At 38.8% G+C, this 24094-nt stretch overlaps 1 protein-coding gene across 1 annotated transcript in view; it reads right to left on the bottom strand.

Annotated features, from left to right (window-relative positions):
- The window catches only part of PREX1 (phosphatidylinositol-3,4,5-trisphosphate-dependent Rac exchange factor 1), a 56004-nt gene that overhangs the window by 15046 nt on the left and 16864 nt on the right, over positions 1-24094 (bottom strand). The window contains exons 7-16 of the mRNA XM_009572094.1: positions 16937-17030; positions 12464-12612; positions 11473-11558; positions 9678-9814; positions 9055-9226; positions 7541-7728; positions 6616-6777; positions 5858-6068; positions 4380-4638; positions 2896-3102 (exon numbers count right to left, since the gene is read on the bottom strand). Of these exons, the coding sequence (XP_009570389.1) occupies positions 2896-3102; positions 4380-4638; positions 5858-6068; positions 6616-6777; positions 7541-7728; positions 9055-9226; positions 9678-9814; positions 11473-11558; positions 12464-12612; positions 16937-17030 (1665 nt within the window). The remainder of the gene's footprint in view (positions 1-2895; positions 3103-4379; positions 4639-5857; positions 6069-6615; positions 6778-7540; positions 7729-9054; positions 9227-9677; positions 9815-11472; positions 11559-12463; positions 12613-16936; positions 17031-24094) is intronic.

Below are 24094 nucleotides of genomic sequence, written 5' to 3'. Positions count from 1 at the left end.
CATGCACACGTGGAAAATTCTAGTACGAATCTCCTCTGTTTAAAGTTCCCTTTATACTAATATAACTTAATAAAAGTAATCAAAAAGGCTATGGATCTCAGTCTATCCCCCTCCAATTAAGTGACACAGTGTTTTTAATGGTACAAGCCCAAAACAAAGCCTACAAAATTCTCCATATTGTCTCCTCCTCTGCTTTTGTTTTAGACTGAGATGAGAGAAAAATATGAGAGCAATTGAAAGAACCCTAATTGGGGTATTTGCCTGTCCTTTGTTAAACCTATTACCAAAGAAATCTATTTTTTCTGAAAAAGATTAATACTTATGGCAACTACTCTGCAGTACCTTATGAAATTTGAATTACACCTCCAAATGATCCTGGAGAAAGAAGCATGGCTAATGCAAACAAGGTATTTTCTTATCTCTAATTTGCTCTTTTTTTAGCTCCTCAGTAGTTTTTCAGATTAAAAACCATCAAAATACATTTTATTCCCCCTCGAGTAACTATTATCTGTTACATATGCTTAATTCCCTGCCTCTGTCTAATAAAGATAAGACAGAATAATCTTTCTCATCTTACATTTATGTGTAGAATTTTGGAACAGTGACAGACCCACAGAGACTGTTTGTGATGTCACTTTGTTACCCAGAATAGATTAGCCTCAATTATAGAAACCATTTAAACTAAACAGTGTTCATAAATGGGATTCCTCTTAACAATGAAAGAAATACAGCACATTTCAATAAAAAAGTTTCAGAGCACATGTGCAGATTTAAATCTAGCACAATAAAGAGATGCCACAGATCTCAACACTGTGAGTGCTGGTTCTGTTTCTTTACTGACTTCATATTTGCTGTCCTTGGAGACGTTCAATATTCAACTGGACAAGACCCTGAGCAACCAATCTTGTTGGACCTGTTCTGAGTGAGAGATTGGACCATGTGGACTCCAGAGACCCCTTCCAATGTAAACTGTTCTGATTCTGCCATTTCTGCAGTCCTGCATGAACGTAACATATTACTACTTGTACTAGTACAAAACCAACAGCAAGTAAAGAATCAGACCTATAGCGTGGAAGTTTCAAAGACGGGTCATTCGTTCAGGTTACTCTAATCCTCCCAAACCACTGTAAAGTGTCTTTACTCCTTCATATAAGCAAAGTCCTGTGGCCTTATTATAAAAGTAAAAATGGCTTACTAAAGATGTGAAATTGCAATGGTCAGACATGACTGCAACTTGTTGTTCCATTTCTTCTGAAGCTGAGTTTTCAAATGTTTCCTCCCAAGAAAGATAGATTTGGAGTGTGTGAGATTTCCTTTGGTAGCAAATATTCCTGGAGAAGCAGCAGTCAATCATGTCCCAAAACCAAGATTTTGAGACACCTGAATAAACATTTGCATTTGTGGTTTCAAAGGGCCATTAACAATAAAAAGCTCGATGTCCATTTCTGTTTCTCAGTGTCTTACACTTTTGGGAAAATTGTTTGCAGAATTGAATGAAAACATTCCCTTACAATAGCGGCTATTATAAGACCAAGCAGTTTGCAAACTCTGCTGAGAGTATGTAGTTTCCAGCTATACGATATAGAAAGGGAAAGTCACACTAGACCTATTTATGTAATTTTATTCAATTTTCTAGAAGCGTTGGTATTTTGGCATTGTTATGAGAAAAGGCTTTTTTGCTGTGTGTCTCCATGGTAATAAATGTAATAAATGTAATGAAATAACTATAGCTAGTGAATACTTTACTAAGTGAGTACAGAATAATTGACTGACTGGAAAATAACGTTATTTCAAATAATCAAACTTAGAAAAACTAGTTCTGACCTTTAAGAGGGTTAGGGCTGGGGTAGTTATTTTCAAGGGGCTAAGGGAGTCCTGTATGTTTCTTTGGGAAAAAAGTTACGGTGTTCACTTAGGGAATGCACAGCTGACACCATGACTAATGCTGGATGTAATCTATCTGGAAAACCTCAACTAAGACTTCCAACAACTGCCAAAAAGCCTATCAGGAGATCTTAAGGTTGTTTTGAGGGTCATCAGATCAGCAAAACCCCAGTGTCCACTGAAGGTCTGTGAGGTCTGCTGGGTTTTGGTGCTTTCTACTACTATACTGCTTGTTGTCATCCAGCAGCACAATTCAGAACCTGGCAAACATCAGCCCAGATAAAGAATTCTAGATGTCGTAGTTAAATAAAGCAAGTGCAGCAGCCGCTTACTTGATGTGTAACTCTGTTCACATAACCCCAAGAACAGAAGAATTCTTGGGAACAGAAAAGCTCCAAGAAAACACTCGTAACAGGAATGAAGATACACCTTGGGAAAATCTGGACCTCCACTCTGCTAGGAGGACTCACATTGCTAGTGAGGCAATTCCTCACTCCTCATCACAGAGCCACACAGAGTGGTTATCCTCATGGCACAGCAACAGATGGACACCTGCATCAAGGCTTACTAGTACCCTTCCATTGCTTCCTTTTCATAGATGTTACTCCACGGACACTGTTCAGATTAAGATCATGTGCTGAACCATGGAGAAACGCACCATGTTCATGCACACGTACCACACTTTGGAAAATTCAGATTGATACCTGGCCATTTTAGTCATGCAAGATGTACCTGCTGGTGTATGTAAATAGTCGATAATCTGCTCTAGAAAAGAATCCTGATCTATCAATTTCTCATCTATTACTATAATATTGAGAGAAAATGAGACAGACAAAGATGAGGAAAAGAGCTGCAGGTACTACAATATAATTTTAGCAAGAGTTCATGTGACGATTGTGTGGGTTAGGTAAAAAACCCCATGAGGTCCTCCTGCTTGTTGAATCCATACCTGGGTTAGAACTTCGAAACATTATTTTAGTTAGGTAAAAGTGGCACAATCTTCAGACTAACCTGTAGGAGTCTCTGAAACTCATTGTGTCATGCCCAGAGTCTTCCTGGTCCTCCTCAGAAACTTTGAAACAGACCTTCTTGATTCCACCATGCTCAGCTTTGTCAGGATCACTCTCTTCTGTTCCCAGGGAAGGTGGAGATGTCTCCTCAGTAGATGGTGGCTCACAGGCACCACCTTCTGTAGGTTCTGTTATGGTGGACAAAAGTCTGCAAAAGTAAAACACACAGCTCTCAGGGACTAGTGGGTAGTCTCACAAATGTAGTATAATGACTAAGGTTGGAATTCAGCTATGTGAAATCAAAAGCAATACTTGCCAGTATTTTACATAGACTACAGTTACAAAAAATTGCAAGCTCTGAAAGGGGTTCATTGAAATCCATGAATCTCAGTTCACAAAAGGTCCTGTTTCCATAGGTACCCTACCTCCATAAGGTATAGCTTAATCACTGTAACCATGCCCACAAACGAAGTATAATGACTAAGGTTGGAATTCAGCTATGTGATAATATGTTATACCCCACAGCTCTGACAAGCTGAAAGGAGTGATTTACAAATAAGGTTCTTTTTCCTCAAAACTTGCAATTTCAGTAACTTGCAGAGCTGTTTTAATGCCTCTAGGACACCCACCTCTAAAGCTGTTTGGATTCATTAATAAAGAATACTAAGACCCAGTTATCACAACGAAGAGACTTCACCAGTAACTAGTAGTGTTGTACCTCTTGGTCGTTTCTCCATCCAAGGCGCTGAGTTTCTCCTCTGGGGCAGTGCCTCAGCTCGCTGGCTCTACCCAGCAGCTACCGCCCTTTCTTAAATATGTTTGAGCCAAGGCTTCACATGCTTTATGGTCAGCTGAAGTTTTGGGGTACGATGGGCTGTTCTTTGTTGTTACTGAGATTCCTGGAAGTGGCTGTGAGCGGCTTAGGGCAGCTTATGGCCTTCTCCTACACAGATCACCCCTGCAGCCCCTGCTACCAAAACCCTGCCAGTCATGTACAATACACAGACACACTACACAAATTCTTCATTACTACTACTAGGAGACCCATGATGAGAAAGAGAAAAAGAAAAAACAGAGGAAAGGAAAGCATAGGTGCCATAGAGGAAGCTGCCTGAAATCACAAGTTTTGCTTAGTCTGCCTTATGACAGACAAAATCTCAAGGGTAGGGACTCGGTCTATATGGAATTCCAAAACTGCTGTTGGAACCAAATACATGCTTATATTGGAATATATAGTAAGCAAAACAGTGGCTGTTGAATTCAGGTAGACTTTTAGGAGCAAAGGACAATAATATATACACTACTGGATCTGCACAGGAGTAGGTTTGACACAACCAGCAAGGAGCTGTAATGCAAGTGCATGCGTAAATAGATGAGTGTAAGAACATGACAGTTGGGGCCGATAGGCACAATGTGTTTTCTGAGGATAATGCCTCCATTTTATCAGAATTGCTCTCTGCAGTGCCTATGGGATTCTTTACTCACTTATTTATCTGAATGACATATTGCTTCATTTCCTTCACTGCAATGTCAAGTTTGTTAAAAAGGTGCAAGTATGAGTCCTGTATCTCCCGATCTTCCTGTTTCAGCAGAAAACTGAGTCCCCTTTCATCTTGAATTGTTCCTCCATTCTGCTGGCCAAAGCTACCATCAAGGTCTCCATCTTCTAGGGTCAGACATCTCCAGGATGGTGCAGCCATAGTGGTGATGCAATGTTGAGTATATGAGACTGGATTTAAGGTACCTACTAAACATTGAAGGGTCTAGTTAGTATAGCTCTCATGACTTTCCCCACTCCATCCCAATAAAGATAGTTTAGGATAGATGGAATTTTAACAGGAAAAGATAAAATTTCATAGAATTATTTTACAAAATTACATTCTACGACAAAAACATCCTTTTGGAAAAAAAAAAAAAAAAAAAAAGAGACATTTTGGGTTTTTTCCCTGGCATGCCAACTAGATGTTTTTAATTTACTGCAGTCCAGAAACAGGTTAAATTATAGAAGTAAAGACAGCAAGTGTCCACACATATACTCATATAGACAAGACGGATAGTATTTAAAAGCGTTTGTTGAAATGTTAATGAATTCAGGTTCTCGGGAGTTGGTCTTTGTTATTATTCCAGCTTTACAAACATTTACACACACACACACACGAAAAATAAATAGGATTATATCCTTACAAAAGACAAATAAAATTCATTTTCATTTAAAAATGCTGACATTTTGGTATGGTACTTTGCTAACCACCTTAGCTCACATTAAAAATACTATGGAATTTTAATATCTTCAAGCGATCAGGGCTTCTTTATTGACCTCATTTTGAACAGTCAATGCCATTCTTCAGAAGGTTGGTTAATCTACACTTCCCTGTGTCTCTTCCAAACATTCCTGCACTCTGACCTTCACAAGACAATGAGTCAGAAGCATATTAGGTGAGATCATGATGAAGAAATGTTGCAACTCAAATAATCAGGTTGTAAGACAAATGCTGTGTAGCAGCTATTTATCAGAAAATAGATTCCCTTGACAGAGTAGAGACTTTCAGCTCCAATGCATGGAATTTATTTAGTAATGACGGAAGAAAACAGCACTACAATCTGATTGACTCATGTTTTCCCCCTGAATGTAGCCTCTCTTCACAGCACTAGCACTACTATTAGTCCCCATTCACTTTTCTTTTAGTCAGTAAGTCACCTCTACCAAGTGCAAACAATACTCCAGCACACTTAATTATCATGAGATGACCACACTGCTTAGCTAGTAAAAACATTTGACCTGAAGCCTCTCTATGCTTAAAGGCATTACTATTGTACAACACAAGGAGTCTGTCATTTTACTATAAAATTTTAAAGAGGAAAAAAGGGTACTGGCAAGACTGTGTTTCTTTAGAACTTATTTTGTGGAAAGACACAACTTTTTATACAGATAAAATCAGTACGATTTGAAAGTTAATTATCACCTTGTTCTGGATCAAGACCAATAATAGAGGGCTTCCGTCCAATGCGAATGCTGAATGACCTCCCTGCTGAGGTAGTGTTTTTGGGGTATGATACCTCCATGAGGTTAACATGGCAGTTGGTGGGGCAGAAATCCATGCTGTTGAGGGAATGTGGTTCCATGATGGCTTGTTTGAAGGCTGGGCTCACCTTTGTTTTCAATTCATCTGCAAACTGGGAGAAATAAAGTAAGCATGTGCTACTTCATTTGCAAAAAATAATGATGCAACACAGACAATCCTTTTCTCTTCCTGCCTCCTATTTCAGAATCATATGATTTCTGCTGCAGCTGGAATAACACATCAAAAAAAAAAAAAAGCTCATAAAACAACAAGTGAAAGCAATTAGCTATACCTTCCAGGACCTTCTTTTCAAACAGCTCAGGTTTTGCGCTACTGCACAAAAAAGCACACATAGTTTGTTTACACTATGATACACTATACGCTGATCATTCTGTTGTCATATTTATTCACTGATATGGTGGAAATGAACCTGCAATAATATGTTATAACCCACAGCTCTGACAAGCTGAAAGGAGTGATTTACAAATAAGGTCCTTTTTCCTTAAAACTTGCAATTTCAATAACTTCCAGAGCTGTTTTCATGCCTCTAGGACACCTATCTCTAAAGCTGTTTGGATTCATTAATAAAGAATACTAAGAGCCAATTATCACAATGAAGTATTGTCTTGAGACTTCACCAATAACTAGTAGTGTTGTACCTCTTGGTAGTTTGTGAGCCTTCTGCTAATGCTTTCCAGCTTAGTGTCACAGATTTGCCGGAATTCATACTGGGGCATGGTAGCCACAGCACTGCTTAGGGATATGAGTCTTTTGCAATTCCTTACGAAGTGATTGTCCTCTGCAGCAAAGGCTTCTAAAATCTAAACAAAAAGACAGGATGTCAGGGATATGAGACTTGACAGTGAGGGAAAATAGAGTTTTCTTCCATTGAATAAGTGGCAAAGGCCCCATGTTGTCATGGTTGAATAAATCTGCCTTCAGAACAAGTTGCCTTTATTACCGCCTCAGAATCACTATCATGTCTAATCCCCAATTCCTCAAAACGTTTTAGAATAACTGAAATGGATCAAAATATCCATTGTGCACTGTCAAAGTTACCTGCTCTGGCATACTTTCATGGGACATAAAAATAATGTTACTGGGATGTGACAGAAACATTTACTATTAGCTCATTATTGTAACAGATGACCAAAACACTAAGTGCACTGCTGCTTTCCAACAGCAGCAGTTCTGCTTGCTTCCTTTAGTGACCCATCCAGCCTATCAGATGGCAAAAAGCTGCTTGATTTTCTTCCAAGGTAAAGCAAATTCTTGCCTGAAAAGATTAATCTTGAGTATCAGCAAAGAGTATATTACCAGACAGATAGAAGCGAGAATTCCACAGCTGAGGGCTCCCCTCCCTCTACCTCAACAGCTGAAATCCTGGAAGCGTTTGCTGACTTGCTCATACCAAATGAACTATTATAACTTGATGCATTCTAATGAGGAAAACTCCAGGCAGGGTTGAGAAGACCATGTGTTACCTCATCCAAAGAGCCAAGCCAAGCCACCAGAGAAATGTCTATATTACTGGCTTCCCTGTTCTGTTTAGGAATGAAGTTGGCCATGTATGCTTTGCGGTACCTTTGCAGTGAGACTGAAGCAACCTTTTGGTTCCACAATTTTCTCCAGGACAAAGGATTTGATTCCTGCGCTGCTGACATATTCATACACCACCCCATGCTCCAGGTGGGTGTTATCCACAGTCAGGCTAATGAGAGGTGTTTCTTCACCAATGATCAGTGGAGGGGTGATGGTCTGTGGTGTCTGGGCTGGAACCAAAATAAGTCATTAGAGGTGTTTGGCAGCACACATGAATACAGGCATGCATAGGGAAGAGAAACCTGTTGAGAGGTATTGTAAATGCAAAGACACAAAGACACAACCTTTGGCTCAAGCAGTCTCTGAACCACATACTGCTAGAGGCTGGGAGAATATTCTGAGGAAGACATTTGCTGTTGGCCACTACTGGAGACAGCGATAGAGGTTTAGACAATCCACATACTCCAATCCACATTCTGATGTTCTTCCATGTGTGCATGCACACATCCATGCAGAGGACACTACTTTTAGTTCTGTTCAGCATTCAGACGCACAGACCCCAGCAGAAGCTTTCAAAGGGAAGTGAAGTATGTTAATCTCAGAGTCTTGTTTGTAATGACCCTCTGGAAGATTGCCACTTTTCTGTCCATTTTGGGAAATGCCCCAGATGCATTTTCTGTGCAGCTATAAGACTGAGATGGCAGGGCAAGGGGTGGGGTGAGGAGATAACATTTTTTACACGCAGCAATGCTGTTGTCACCAGAGAACAGATTTAAGTTACAGTCAGATTGAGATTTGCCAGAGAATTGCTCACATGCCTCTACCAGGGCACTGCTCCAGCTGTTCCACCGTGGAGCTGCACTGTTTGACCATTAGATTACCAGGCTCACCAGACCTTAGATGGGATCCACACAGATGTGCATCTGTTCCTGGAGAAGTTGCCAATGGCATTCAGAGAGTCCAGGCTCAGTCCTTTGGATTGAATCTGGCTTCAGTATTCTCCCCTAACATCTACTTTTCCGAATAAGCTCTCAGCATGAAGGTAAAGCAGTGGTTTTTATGAGTTACACTTTCCTAAGTTGGAGGAAATACACCCATACCTTTTGCTAACACAGTGGTAACATGCTCTGAAAACTTGCTCCAGATCAAAGTAATTTAAAATCTTAATCTTTAAGCTTAAATCACAGAAAACATATATTATGCTAGGTGGAGTTACTTGCAGACCTTCCCTCTCCAGCTGCTACTGCCCATAAATTCCTGGTTTGCAGGGGCTACCAAATGATTCTAAAAATGCTGAGCCTTTTCATTCCAGAAACGGGCTCTCTTGTAAAGATCAGAGAGTCGCAGGGGTACAATTTCTGTGTGCATCTCAACTTTTTCTTTTCCTGAGTAAACTGCAGCATAGAAGTACTTCCTCTGGCAGACCTCATCCTATTATAAAGTTTACTAAGACAGATATTCTACAATAATAATTACACTTTATATTTCTACCGCAATTTTCATTCCTGAAGCCCCTGAATCTTCCCTAGGTTTTCTTCTCCCATGAGAATCTTTACCTGATTCCTGTTGGCTATTTTGAAGGGGATCCAATTCTGCACCTCCTTCCAGTGAAGAGTCGTCTTTGCTGGAGCCAGGATGACGGCCATTCAGATATGCAGTGGATGCTGCTTGCTGAACTCTGTCCTCCTCAGCATCTTCATGTGTTCTGTATACCCACTGGTACAATCCCTTTCAAGAGATATAGGCTTCAGCTATGACCTTAGTAAAAATGCCCAATCTCTATACATTTGAACTACAAAGGCGAATCTAGCTATCACTTTTATATCTTCTAAGTTGGCTGAAATATCAACATTCCCCCAGCTTTCCTCTGAACTTCAGAGAATATAAAATCTAGATCATATCTGGATGAAATTCTAGTTTTAGCAATAGTTAATAATATTTAGTACTGTATGCAGTGTATGAATTGGCATACATACTATTTGTAGTTGTTTTGCAACTATAGGCAACTGTAATTAGCTCCCTCAGTCATACTAGGACCTTGGCATGCGAGTAAATAAGTCAAAAGAGACATGAATAAGTTGTTTTTCTGTATATGTGGTGAGCATAAAAGCACAGAAGAAGGGGAGGACAGAAGAAAGGCAGGAATTAATGTAATTCCTTTGAGGTTTTGTATTCATACCAGTGCTTCCTGTTGTCTGGTCCTGTAGGCTGTAAAGTGCTCCAGAACTTCCATATAATTTCCACGTGTTGCATTATTCCCATTAACTTTCAAAATACACTGCCCTGGATGAAGGCCGACAGCTGCAGCGTCAGAACCTGAAAAATCAACAGGAGAGGAGTTAGACAGTAAAGCCATCTGACTATGGAAGAGAAAATGGGAAAGTTTGCAAAGGGTTTCTGGTTAAGAAGAGTAAGGAGAAAAAGCTAGTTGAATGCTGTCATGGTTTTACTACTAAGTATTCTGAGAGCTTTGTTGTATAAGGAAAACATCATGCATCTATCCTTCCTATTTTCAGTAGTGCTGGGAAGAACGGAGACCTCCTATACCTAAATGCATTCATGCTAGAAAATGAAATTCCTGTGGGAAGTCATTTGGGATTCTTATATGGCATTTCTAGCCTTATGATTCCATTAGCTGAGGTCTTGCTTAAATGTAAACAGTTATATTGGTTTCAGCTTGTTGCACTTGAAAGATACAGAACACTTGCACGTTATGCAATTTGCCATAGTCTAAGAAAAAGACTATGATACATTCAAAACTAGAGTAAGTCTAGAATGCAAAAACCAACTTCAATGGATATATTCCAGATTCATACGAACAAGACTCAGACCCAAATCCAGCTCCTAGAAACCTACACTTAAGATGATTAACTTTTTTAAGGCACCATCATTTAAAATTCATACAGTTTTATTCCAAATGCAATTTGTCTTTTGCTAGCAAAATCCTGAAAAAGAAGAATCTTTCTAGCTGGCACTTCCAGTTTGCACTCTTCAGACTGTTAGAAAGTGGTTTTTTTTAGTGTAATAAATGTGTCTCCCTGAGAACATTGTTGCATTTGGGTGCTGCCTGTTGTCTGTATACTAACTGCACATATTTGGATATATGTATTTGTTCTGAAGGAAGGAAGTGGTACATGTCTGAAAGGTCGTATTTTCTGCAACTGCTGAAAATAAAGGTTAGAGCTGTGCTTTATTTGCAGCTCAGTTCACATTTCAGTTACGGAAGTAGTAAATATCTCTGTCAAACTGTGTTTCTCCTTTTAAAAAGACCATGGAAAGCAGTTCACCTCTATCTTATATTGGTAATTTATAGCAGTATAAGCCAATGTAAAGGGGGAAGCAGTCTTCAAGTCTTACACCATACTTTGTGATTTAAGAAACGTGATCTGTCTACCAACCTGCTGATCCCACAGCACATTCACAACTGCAGTGATCCAAACTGTGGCTGACCACAGGCAAAAATATTGAAGAAGCACAGACAGCATTACACCTCAACTTTTTCTCAGCCAGCTCAGTTTCAAATTTTTATTCCCTGTGGCTGTAGAGCTGTCATCGTAGAGGAAACAAGGTTAGGATCACTGTGCAAGCGCATTTCTAGCTTGCAAGAGCTCAAGTGACAATGCTTTCTCAAGAGTCTTTCCACAGTACTGTGGATTGCAGTATCACCAAATTTCTTCTACCGTAGAATTAAGTTATTCCTTGTTTTGTGTTGATGGGATTAGTGACCCAACACCCAGGCAGGAACTATCTTGTTCTATGGTTTTATATATGAGTGAGAGCCTTCTCTATGACAGGGGTTCATAGTCATTATGGTAATTAAAATAAGTTGTCAAAACTTGTTTAGAACAAATTTGACAATGAAACCTGTATCTTTCTTGATTGAGAGAGATATATACACACACACACTTTATACACACATGGATATATATTTAGCTGCACTCCAAGCTTAACTATACCACAGCCTTTCTACTTACCTCTTCCTACTGCATGAACATATGGTGGTGCTGCTCCCCGTATCTGAAAGCAAAGTGCTTCAGGACAATCTGGGATTTTAATAATCCTGTGGGTAAATCAAGGAGAAGAGAAAGCAGCATTTTAAGTTAGGCTGCCAGAGCTCTGGGCAGTTCTAACAGCATCTTTTCCCAGCATTCACAACCGTGTTTTGGATTAAAGAAAGTACCCACATAGTTTACAAATAAATAACAAATAAATAGACCTGAAGAAATCATCCACTCCATCTTCATTCTCCAAGGCAGATGAGAGATTCTCTTTGCTAATTAAAATTTGGCACTTCCAAAGGTATTATATCTTTAAGTGAATAACACAGGACAGAAACTTTCTATGGTATTTATATTCCCTTTCATTTCTAGGCAAACTTCGGTGCAGCTCTGCTGACGTATACCAGCTGAGGATCTTTTCCATTAAAAAAACAAATAGACTGGACAAGACATCCTGAACTAGAATTTAGCATCAAGTGCTCATTGACACATTCAATTCTATGGCAAATTCTGGGATTACAGAATCTAGTAATGCACAAGATATTAACAGGGCCAAGCCTTATTATAAGATACAATAATGGACTGAAAAACTGTTAGAGTCATCCAAAAATAAGCCAAGCTTTAATGGGGTGGAAATTGCTTTCCCTTGGACCTGTATTAGTCTGAGAAGCTTCACACCTGAGACAGAATGACAATCCTTGTGATTCAGTTCTGTTTGTCCACAAGGAAGCCAAAAGTTAACTGCAGTATAAAGAGAACAAATCCTAACTTGTTCTAGAAGCACAAGGTTCATCACTGAAAACAACCTGTGACTCTTGTATCTCTTTCATTTATGTCATTTTTTTTCCTATTGAACAGCTTCTGCATAGCAAAGTGTTTACAGAGTTTTCACTACAAATTGTAGAAGAAATATTTAGTAATTGACATTTCTAGATAATCTTCTCTGTCTGCCCATTTTGACACTTACTCTTTTGATTTGGTGGCTACCAGAAGTCTAAGCGGCCTTCGTGAGCAGAAGGACTGGTTTAAGATGGTTTCCACTTCTGAAAACGGGCGTAGGAATATTAAGTCCTCATTGATGGAATAGATTTTTCTGCCCATCTGCAGGCCAGCCATCTGCAAATGAAACAAACACCACAGAAAACTTTGCATCATTGGCAGCATCTCTGAAGATTAAGGCTCCAAAGTTCAACTGTTCTCTACTTACGGACGTTCCTAGGATTATTGACATATGGAATACTGTATATACAGTGTTGGTTCATCAAATCATTTGTCAGTCACCCTTAAAGTTGTCTGCATTTACAGAAAACAAAGAGATTTCCCCAATATCTGTATAAATACGCCACGTTACTTTGCAATGGATATATCTTTGTACTTTTCTGCTACAATTTTTTTAATAGGGGACTACTAAAAAAGGAGAGTATATGAAAAAAAGGGGACTGAAAAACAGGGGACTGTAGTAGACTGGCTAACTATCAAGTGAGATACAGAAGTGTGACTTCCCATAACTTACAGCTCAGGCACAGGGAGCCAAGAACATAGTTTTCAACCACTATCTATGCAAAACCAATCTATACCTAGTCACATAAATAAATGTAACCTGTTTTTAAGTGGTGGTAAAAATCTGTCTCTGCTTTAAGTGAAGTACTGGCTCTTCATCAGCCTAAAAAGCCACAAGATTTTAATTTTAATTCCTAGCTTTTGCACCTAACTTTAGTTATTTGGTCATGGTCACATAAGAAGTCAGAGACAGATGCGATGACAGAATCGAGATCCCTTATTCTGCCTACTGGACAATAACCCTAAACATACCTGTTGATGATCTACACCAGTTAAAATGTGACATAGCAGCACTTAGACTAGGTGTTAGGGTATCAAGGAAATATAAAATTCCCTTTAATGGAGTAAAAAAAAAAAAAAAAAATTAACCCTTCCCAGGTTAGAATTACTTCCTATCACTTTAAGATTCAGCAGTTGGGCTTTCTTCTAAACGTGACAAGCCCCTTTCCTATTCTGCCTGGAATCCATTGACAAATTTCTTGGTTTGGAAAAAGGATGTCTAAACAGTACTACTCCCACATATGAAAACTGACCTGTTGCAAAAATGAATCTGGAAACGTAGGACTGGAAAACCTTGCTGACTATGTCTATGCATGGCTTGGCTTTTCTTAAATATGTTTTGTGTCTGAAAGTCAGAGATCAGTTTACCTACAAAAACCTATACTTTTTTTGTCAAGTCAAAGCTATTAAAAAGAAAAACTACAAAGGGCTCTCCCTGATTTAATTCTCAAGCTCTCTACAGTTGACAACATCCTCTTGTGTACCTGGAAATAACATTTTTCATCCTTCTTTTTTTGTAATTAATTTCTAAAATGGATAATAGGGATAAATAGCAATAGAGATTTTAACTTAAGATAGAATTTGACAAACTTTGGTTTATAATTCAATGAAAATGTTTCTGCTATTTGCATTTACTTATACTGATGAGTTTATTATAAAGTAATAATTATTATATAAATTTCTAAAGTCATTATGTTTTAGGCCTGATTTTCTCAAAGGAGCTCACGCACTTAATGTATGTGCAATTAGCTAAACTCTTCGCATACCTGCAATCATTCTACCTGTGGATGACCTCTTTATATTCCTAACTTATTGCTTGTGCATACGGGACACCTACCTGCACACATAATCATAGAAAATCCATGAATGTATGAGGTACAAAGTTGCATATTAAATCCTACAAACTAGCAACTTTCAAATAAAAATCTGCTACTCTGCTGAGATATAACTAACCAGGCTAACGAAGACTAGACAGTGTGTATCTTTAGCAGTAAAGACCTACAGTGTCACAGAGCTTCTGAAAAACGGATGCTCCTCATGACAACTCAATGCAGTTGTCTGGATCCAGGCCATTGTTTCTTCTGAAACACCAGCAACTTGCTATTTGCTGTTCATTTGCATGGCCATTGGCCAACTGGCTGCTTGTTGAACGCGCTCTGTTCAAACACTAGACATCTGCTTGTCAGTTGGCTGTTCAGAGTAAGACAGCAACCACACCTCCCAAAAAGGTAGGTTTTTTTCACAGTGGTTTCCTTCTGTTAGAGTATCATTCATAAACCAGCTCCAGGATTAAAATTTATGGGAATAAGCCCAGCTACAATTAACCTGCACATGAGCTGGGTTAGAAAGGAAGATAAGGTACAAACTGAGGAGACATTGACTTTCTGAATGTCTTTCTGAAGACACATGAACTTGGAACAAGCATGGGATGTGCCACAGTCCTCATCAACCAACCACTGCTATATGATTTTTTGTGACTCTCCGTCTAGGTGAGCTGATCAAGTGTTAATTGTCACAGGCAGCTGCTGCTGGGAGCATGGGGGGACAATTTCCACAGGCGAGAGTCCTGGGCTGAGAGCTGCTCATCATTCAGGACCAGGAAAGAAAGTGCATGAGTAGTGCCCACTAGGGCACTATTCTGTCTAAGGGCCAAAACTGAGAAGCTGAACACACACGTTAGGCGAAGAGTTCCCAAACTGCAGTTCAAGTACCCTATCCGTACAGGAATTTGATGTTCCAGCAATTCTTTTCTTAATGACTTTTAAACACAGGTTGGGAACTGCTTCTGGCATAGACAAATCTAATAGCTCACAAAACAGTTTCTAAAAAATCTTGAGAAGAAAAAAGACACTAATAATAAAAAGAACAATGCTTGGCAGCTCTGATTTTGAATAAAAACCCCAAAGACCCTTGTTGCACATGCATGAAGTTCAATGCTGTGTGCCGCCACAATCTGTGCATGACAATTTTTTTCCAGGTATACTAGGAAAAAGAGATCACAATCCCAAACTCAAACAGAATGTGTTAATCTTGAATAAATCCATGCAAGTAATAGATACGTTTCCACTTAATTGGTGAACCTGGAATCTTATTCTGGCCTGAAGTCTGATAGTCCTAATGGATGCACTGTACTGTGATGGGCACTGTGAAGCAAAGCTGCATGTCTTGATTTTTGTCCCTAAGAGTGTGACAGCAGCCATAGGGTCTCTACATGGCCTACAGCTGCTGAGCCACAGAGAACTACATGCTGGATATCTTTCTAGTATCACAAAGCAATTAAAAAAGCCTAAGAATATAATGAAATGCATCACTGTTGGACCTCAGGTCTTTCCAGAATGAACTGACAGCCCCCTGGTTCAGAGAGATGCAGATTTAATTCTTTTCTGGAGCAATATTTTAAGATCAAGTTGAAAAGACGGGCTCATGGTCACAGATAGTTTGTCTTGGAAGATCAAGAAAAAGATTCCTTAGAAAATTGTGTGCTTCTGTTGTCTTAAAACACAACAGATTTGCAGGATTTTCCACAGGCATCCAGCCAAAGACAGGGCAGAAGGATTATCTGTCAGGCAATGGTTTACAGCAGAGGTTTAGATTAATAAAATTTTTGGCCAATCTATGTTGATTTTGAGCATGAGGTAGAGCATAGGATTGGTTTCTTTGGTGACCATAAAACAAATGAGAATCAGGAATACTGAAATCATTTAATTCTAATATTAAACTTTAGTTCAAAACTCCTTCCCATTTGACATTCTCAACTTGCTAAAATCAGTCTGTCCACTTCAGCTGTTTGCATTGGGCGAGTCATCCAGGAGTTATCTGTAGCCTAAAGCAGTGACCAACAAATGAATGTGGACATTAAAAAATTCTGTAATGGTTGTCCTGGACTTTTAATAAGAAGGACTGTCTGTGTGCTGCCACAATTTACTGTGAAACCCTGGACAAGTAATTTAGTCCTCTCTTATCTTCATAGGTGCTAAAAAGCACCTAAATAGCTTTTAAAAAATAGACTTTCTTTCTGTCTGTGCCTTATTTTGGTAAATGGAGGATCACATTGTGTTATCCACTCAAAGGTTTTGTATGGATAAACAAATGATTATGAAATACGTAGATCCTATGACATTTGGGCCATCTATGTGCCTCAAAGAAACAAAGCAAATATATTCTGTAGAGCTCTTAAAAAAACACCAGGGAGAGAAATGAGCACATGCTTTTTAAGGAAACAATACAAATCTAAAAATATAGCTTTCACTCAAATAAACCTGTTTCTCATTGAACATCTTCGTTATCCCAAGACAATGTTACTTTCCCTCCCTCCTCAAATTTAAGTTGCTAATGAACATGAGGTATGCTATCATCACACAGAGATACTGCTGTTGTCCTATCACTTATCAAAAATACTCAGCAAGTCCTCCAAAGATGCCAAAACACTTAACAACTTACAGAAACAGTTTATTACCACAGGAATTATAGAAGATACCATATTTTCTATTAGCTGCCTTTAAAATGAAACAGACCTTAAAAGGATGGTTTTGTACCTTTTCAAAGCATTGAAATATTCTTAGGTACCAAAATCAAAATATTTATGAATGTTAGGTCATACCTCTGCAGAAGACCCTCGTCGAACTGACTTCACCACGATTGCTTTGTTCTTTTCTTCCATGTCAAATCCGTAGTCATCCTCTTCTGGCAAAATCTGAAAAAAAGCACAAGGTAATGCTTCACAAATTCGGAGTTAGCTGAAAAGCTGAAGGATGGAGATGAGAAATTGGACTTTTCATTGCAAGCCACGATTGACATAGACTTGTAGATCTTAAGGCTGAAAGGGACTATTAGGTCATTTGGTCTGATCTCCTACGTAACATAGGCCATAAAATTTAATCTAGTTATTTCTGTTGAACCCTTACTATACTAAAGCAGAATTCCCAGGGAGTTATCCAGTTATGATCTGCAGTCTTTAAGAAGTGAAGAATCTATTCCCGCCCTCGAGAGTTTGTTCCAATGGTTAATGAACTCTTCTATTAGAAACTGCATTTGATTTTAACTTCTAGCCCTTCATTCTTCATTAGATCTTCCACTTTTAGATTACAGAATTCATCAATATTCAGCATTTTCCATTGATGAATGTACTTACAGATCAAACTGTAGTCATTTATTTATTTTTTAAAATACATCCTACATACCCAATAATGAACAATCTATGAGTCCTTCTTAGATATCAGTTTCAGATAAATTGGGGATCTCAGGCCTATTTCATATAGATAATAATACACACTACATAAATTACATCATAATAGTTGGTCTGCTGGCTAAAATTCTGGATGACCAGTGAGAGAACAATTTCTGACATAAGCTTTGTGTTAGGGAAAAAATACAAGACTCATGTCATGTGCTCAGTTTGCACCTTTTATGGTTGACAGAAGACTTGGTAGTTCTTGCTCCTGAGAATCTGCTTCCTCTTCCTTGCACTGAGGTCACACAGACCTGCCTTATAAATATTTTTTAAAGTCATATCAATCATGGCAAATATATGTTTCACTCATCCTTTTCTAGTGGTTTTATTAACAATGAAAAAAAAGCTTAACAACTCAATTCCCGTTTTAAAAAAATAAAGCAAGCCTGGCCACTGCTAAATGGACCAGTGGAAATTCTACCAGATAACCATTTGAGCAAACACTACACATTTAAGAACCATCTGACAAATTAGATTTGACTTAAAAGGAAAAATAAAGCTATCTATAATCTAGCATGCCACTGGGAAAAAAAAATTACTGAGAATTATTTCCTTGATTCTGATGATTCCTGCACTATTTTCAAATACTGTCCTTTTTCTATTGAAGTCAATGTCATCAGCCTATAAGCTTTAGAAAAAAAATTAAAGAAATAGAATCATCCTTTCCTGCAGGAGCCATACAGCCGTATTAAAATAATGCATGACATAATATATCTGCAGGGAAAAAATCCTCATCAGATGATGTTCAGATTAAATGATGGACAGGAAAGTAAAAAGACTGAAAGGTAAGTTTGCCATTCTCGGATATTTCAAACAAAGTATTTTCAGAAGCAATGCTATTTATGCATATTTAATAAAACGACAGCTTAGAAAATTGGGTATATCACTGGTTAGATTTTTAGTGTTGCAAATGTAATGAGTTTCAGCCCAACATAATATGTACTTTTATCACTTCACATTTGGGATTAAACGGAAAATTTCTAGGATAGCTCTGCCATCCAATTCTCATTTTACATTTGAAAGGAACGTTCAGTTTCTTTTGTTGGATTTTGAAAGCATGTGTGAAAAGATATTTAAAAATTTGGAGGCTTTGATTTGCCAAACTTAAGAAGCCAGCAGCTACACAAACTTACATGATCTCTTGGGTGCAGCTACCATTACTATGCATGAAGATCTTTTATATGCTATCGTTTTTAATAACCTACCTTCCTCTGTTCATCAGTACTGCAAAAATGTACTGTTTGAAAGCAAAGAACCAAAATACTTTTAAGAAATCCCAAGTGCATCAACATTAGGAACTTTATCACCATGTTGTAAGGAAAGAAATCTCACGTTGTATATACTGACGCTCCTGTACTGGGGACACTCTCTTATGAAAAGGTAGACTATGGATAATAATCAATATGCAATATTTGGAGAAGGCTATGATTCATTCTTTATTAAAAAGTAGTAATACCTTGCAATTCCACAGCTGAACACCATTCATCCCTAAGGAGTCCAAGCAATTAACTAACTTGCCACCTACAAGAATTATTTCTGTGCCCCTGAAATCCAATCAATTTTTTGAACGTAAAGCAGCAGCTGTTTAATCTTGAAAGACAACCACGTTAAAAAATGAGACCATATGAGAAATAAGCATGTTTAATCAAAACCAGAGGGCAAATGTAGTCAGAACGTATTCAAAGAGAATTTTGGCAGAGATGGGGGGGCGCGGAGAGTGGGGAGAAAAGCTATGCAAAGAATGGTCTATTACACCTGTATCTGTTACATTTATGAAGCATTTTTGTCATGTGGGTCACGATGCCTGTGTGGTACCTCTCCATTTCTCCCCCTTCCTAAACAAGGGGATTATGGAGTTAGAAAACACTTGTGGCATGGGGATGCTCAGTGTCTATGAAGGGAGATTTGACAGATTTCCAGGAGAACAAAGATGACAGAGATATGAAGTAGCCTGATGCTCAGCTATGGGGTAGCTTCCAGCATTGCATCATGCTAATGTCATGAGAGCATGACTTTAATGTATAGGGTATAGTATGCAGTTTACCTACCACACTTGCTGATCCCTCAAACTGCATACACACGAAGGGCCTTGGGTTGGGCACTAAGATCCCCCCAGTGAAGGAGGTGAAGGAACTGGATCCATTTCACTCTTGGCAGCCTCCCCCAGCTGTTCCTACTGTTCATGCAGAAGCAGGAACTCTCAGCCTAAACTCCCGGGGACATCAGCAGCAGAAGAGGTAGCATAGGCAGATCAACCACCATTTCCTAAACTAGGGTCCAGGATGCACATCCTGGACAGCCTTCCCTACAGCTCTCCAGCATAAATTCTTCTCTGTTGGACACACTTGAAGAGTCTGACTTAGCTAAGAATTTCTTAAGGAGCAGTGACTTATCAGATAATGTCAAGTCTGAATGCTTCACAAAACTGATGAGGTTTCTGTGGCCCTCTGCAGCATTCACTTGAAGAGAGCTATTTTCCTGCCACCTCTTCTCCCAGGTTGTTCCAGTCTCCCCAGCCTTTCAAAAGTCGAAAGCTCTGGGGCACTAAAACAAAATCTGAAAAGACAAAATTTCTTTCCAATCAGAAGCTCCAGAATCTAAGCCATCCCTACTGCTAGGATCTTTAAAGGTATGTTTTGCCACATTAGCAAAATAGGCTTAATATATACAAAATGACTCAAAGTTTCTTCTGGTTTGTGCGCTTTGAAATTGAGCACTGAAATCGAACTGTTCATTCTGAACAGTGAAAGATTTACAGCCTAAAGGATGTTTTTCACTTCAGAGTTCACTGTAATTTTTAGTATCCAAACCCACTCAAAGTCCTTATCTGGCCACCTACACCTGGATGATGGACGCCTCTTGTAACTGACTTGCCTGTCTCCTTGGGAGATCAGAAATCCCTAGAGAAAGGGCTCTTATTAGTGGCGCTCTTCCCAGGGGTGTTTTAAATTCTCAAGCTACAATAAGTGTGGTAAACTAGTATAATGAAGAACAAAGGGAGATCTCTTTTTTGCTCTCTCTCTGCTGAAATTTTGCAGAATTAGGCTGTTTTATATTAGCACAACACATAAAAATAATTCTCCTGGAATGATTAAAGATGGAAGAGATTTTTATTACGGACCAAGTATGGCTTTATTTGAGTAATACAAATTACTGTTATTTATTCATTATTAGAATAGGAGAAATGTGTTGTATAGTTTTATAAGAATTTTAAGGTGAATGCTATGTTTATTGGATTAGCTGGTTTAAAACAGAAAAGACATGAACTCAAATGATAATACTACCTATTATCTAAAAATTTGTTATCTGAAGTGCTGAATTATAAGGACACTTTCATTTTCAAAGCTGATTCTAGATGTAACAGCAGTAGAAAAGCCCTGTGGATAGAGGAGATCTAGCATCCTAATTTTCGGATGGTAAATTGAGGCATGGAGTGAATTAAGGTCTTGCTCAGGCCACACAGTGAGTTCATGTGAGACGTTAAATTAAAACCCAGGTAGCCCTGACTTCTGTGCTCAAACCATTGCATTTCATCAAATATGCTACAGTACTCAGGCCCCTGCATGAGTTGAATTCCAGGACATGCCACGGCTCTGGCTGCGAACTGCAGTGGGACACAGCAACTACTCTCTCCTGCAACTACTGCAACACACTACTGAGAATAAGAAATATGGGATACCCCGGAGGAATGTAGGAGATATAACAGGTCTGGAAAGTTGATAGGTTTAGACTTACAGTCTAGATCTCCAATCCAGCACAACAGTTTTGAGAATGCTACATAAAACGTACACAGGCATCATCTTTAGAAATCACTGGACATGCTTTTCTTTTGAGATCAGATAAGTGATACACTAGAGTCTTCTGGGGACTCCAGCATTGTATGTGCATTAAACGTCTTAGGCAACTTTGATGGAGGCCCATGTCTACAGGCAACTATCCTTGCCTGATATTCAGCTCCAAGCTACCGGCTTTAATTTGTGTTGTGCTTGGCTTGGGCTAACAAGTAGAGGTGCTGATCACAAGTTAACAGCACGCTGCAGTAACCAAGTCACAATGCTTGGAGTCAATCCAAAAGCCAAATTCTCTTCAACTATGCAAAGAATGTTGTATATTTTTTCAGTTTGTCAAGATTTATGTCCTTCAATGAGAAACAATTGCACAAATAAATGAGTATTAAATTTTGTTTGAAGTGCATTTTTTCAGACTGAAAGCATTTTTTTCCTTGGCATTTCTAATGATGTATTTGCCAAAGCTTCTGTTGTTTTCTGTTTTCAAGGGCAAGCTCTCCCGTGATAGAGCAAACTTAGATGAAGGGGGTGGGGGAAGCTGTCCATTAAACAGCTAGAATTTCATGGCAGTAGAAAAGCATGTTTCAAAAGCCAGTGCTGAGGAAATTCCATTAAAATTCCTATGGTGGGATCAGGGGATGGGAAGGATCAATGCCCCGTCATGAGTGTAAAGAGGCACGAAGTGATGTTCCACAGACAGCAAAGTCTCAGGATTCCAGCTGCTTGTAATTGCTAAACACAGAATAACACAGAAGTCAAGCACAAGTTTTTTTGTGGATAAGTGTAATGCATTTACTGTACTGCTATTTGTGGGATCTTCTTTACAAACATTCAGGGGACTGCTAATTTCTTTGTGAAAATGAGGGCAACTCATAACTTTAGCATGACTACTACTCATTTGACAAAAATCTGTGCCCTCTGAGTAGGAGATTTCTTACTCAGCATGTGCTGTTCATTTCAGATTGTTTACTTTTTGAGATGGGACTGTATTTTGACAGAGGCTGACTGATGTGCTTCAGAACTACAGTAATAGTAATATTAAAATTATTCCTGTTGCAAATATTTCAGTTACCAAATTGTGGAGCGAATGGAAGGACCAATTAGGGATTATGATTAATCACTAGTAAATAGTCCATGTGCAAGGTTTGCTTGTTTGTTCTGTCTCTTTAGTGAATACTAATAAATTATTATTACATTAACAGAAAACAGAATCAAAGAACTTTAAATCCCTCATTTCACAGCTAAAATATTACCGTTGTGAGTTTTGGCATTTTAACAGAAGTGCCTTGAACTGACAGAAAAAAGTGGAAGAGACATACTAGTCAATCTATTTCCTCAAACTGTCTTGTCTTGATAAGGTGGAACATTGAAAATACCTGAACAATGGCAGTTCCCACCAACTTACATGAAACTGATCCGAGTGCTTTGCAAATCACAATAAAAAAAACCCACAAAGTGTACCACCTTTTAACTGCTTCCCTTTATCCAACAACTCTCCATGAGGATAATCATATTAACCTGACACTCCAGTCTCTGGCACTGGATGCATAGAGGAATAATTTTGAGCGACCATGGTGCTTTAAATGTTACTTCTGGCCATTCAGACAAACACAGATTGGTCTCCTGGGAGACAAGCCAACAGTGAGACAGTGAGGTTTGTGTGAACCACAGGAAAAATTTTCCCATATAATGGACCTCTGGATCTTTTCCAGCAATTTTCCTTTTCTAGTTTCTGACCCAAGTTTTTATCCTGCTCCTCATTCTGCCAGTGTGAGAAAGGGGAGAAAAAGATGAGCCGGGAGCCACTGGCAGTAAACAAGGATCTCAGAACAAAGAGTTTGCACCAATCTGACTACCAAGTCCAAACAGCATTAGAATAATTCCAGTGCAGTAAGGACCGTGCTAGCATTTAGTGAGGTGGGAATCTGGAGAGAACAGTAATGTTGCAAAAGCATGAACATAAAGAACAGTATTTTTTTGGAAAATTGTTTCCATAAACAAAGTAATACTGATACTTGATGCAGTAATGCAGGGCATATTCGTATCACTTAGACAATGATGTCCCAAAATATCTGTGTTCTTATCAGTCTTTTAACCTGCATCTGAATCTACCTCACATATAAAGGTGTTTAAACTTGTTTAAACTTAAACTGTGTTAAAACTTGATGGCAGACCTCTCCCAAGATAACAGTGCCCATTACTTTCTCCTCCACCACACCAACACTGTGGTGCCTGCTCAGTGAACTCAAGAAACATATGGTGCCTGCTAAGACAACATCTCCAGCTCCCAGCTTACTTCCAGACTCTCCCAAGGGCTTCATGGGAATAGAAAGGAGTTGGGCTGTGAACTGGATGAAATGGTCGTATCTCTGAGTCTCCTCTTTTCTTGAGACCTACCAGAAATAGGCAGGAACTCACTTGCATTTGCATATGTGTGTGAGCTGTGAATCTAAAGCTCCCAGGTAGTGCAGGATGGTCACATGCTAGAGAAAGGACCCTGCAACTTACAGATTTCACTTGCTACTAGAATAAGCTATGTGGTCTGCCCAGCTAGAAAAGTCAGAGCTACAGCAGTTGGAGCTCTACAGCAAAGTAGCTCAAGAATTAGTATTTATGCAGTGAAGAAAAGTCTAGCTACAGGTGCAATTCCCCGTTTCAATTCTACTCTATTATAATTTTCCTTCTCATTCTCCTGTAGTATAAAACAATATCAGAAACATCAAGGTTTACATTAACATAT

The sequence above is a fragment of the Fulmarus glacialis genome, unplaced genomic scaffold (genome assembly GCF_000690835.1).
Source record: "Fulmarus glacialis isolate BGI_N327 unplaced genomic scaffold, ASM69083v1 scaffold17002, whole genome shotgun sequence".
NCBI lineage: Eukaryota > Metazoa > Chordata > Aves > Procellariiformes > Procellariidae > Fulmarus > Fulmarus glacialis.
Note: the sequence above shows the minus strand (reverse complement) of the source record. Positions and strands in the feature narration are given on the sequence as shown.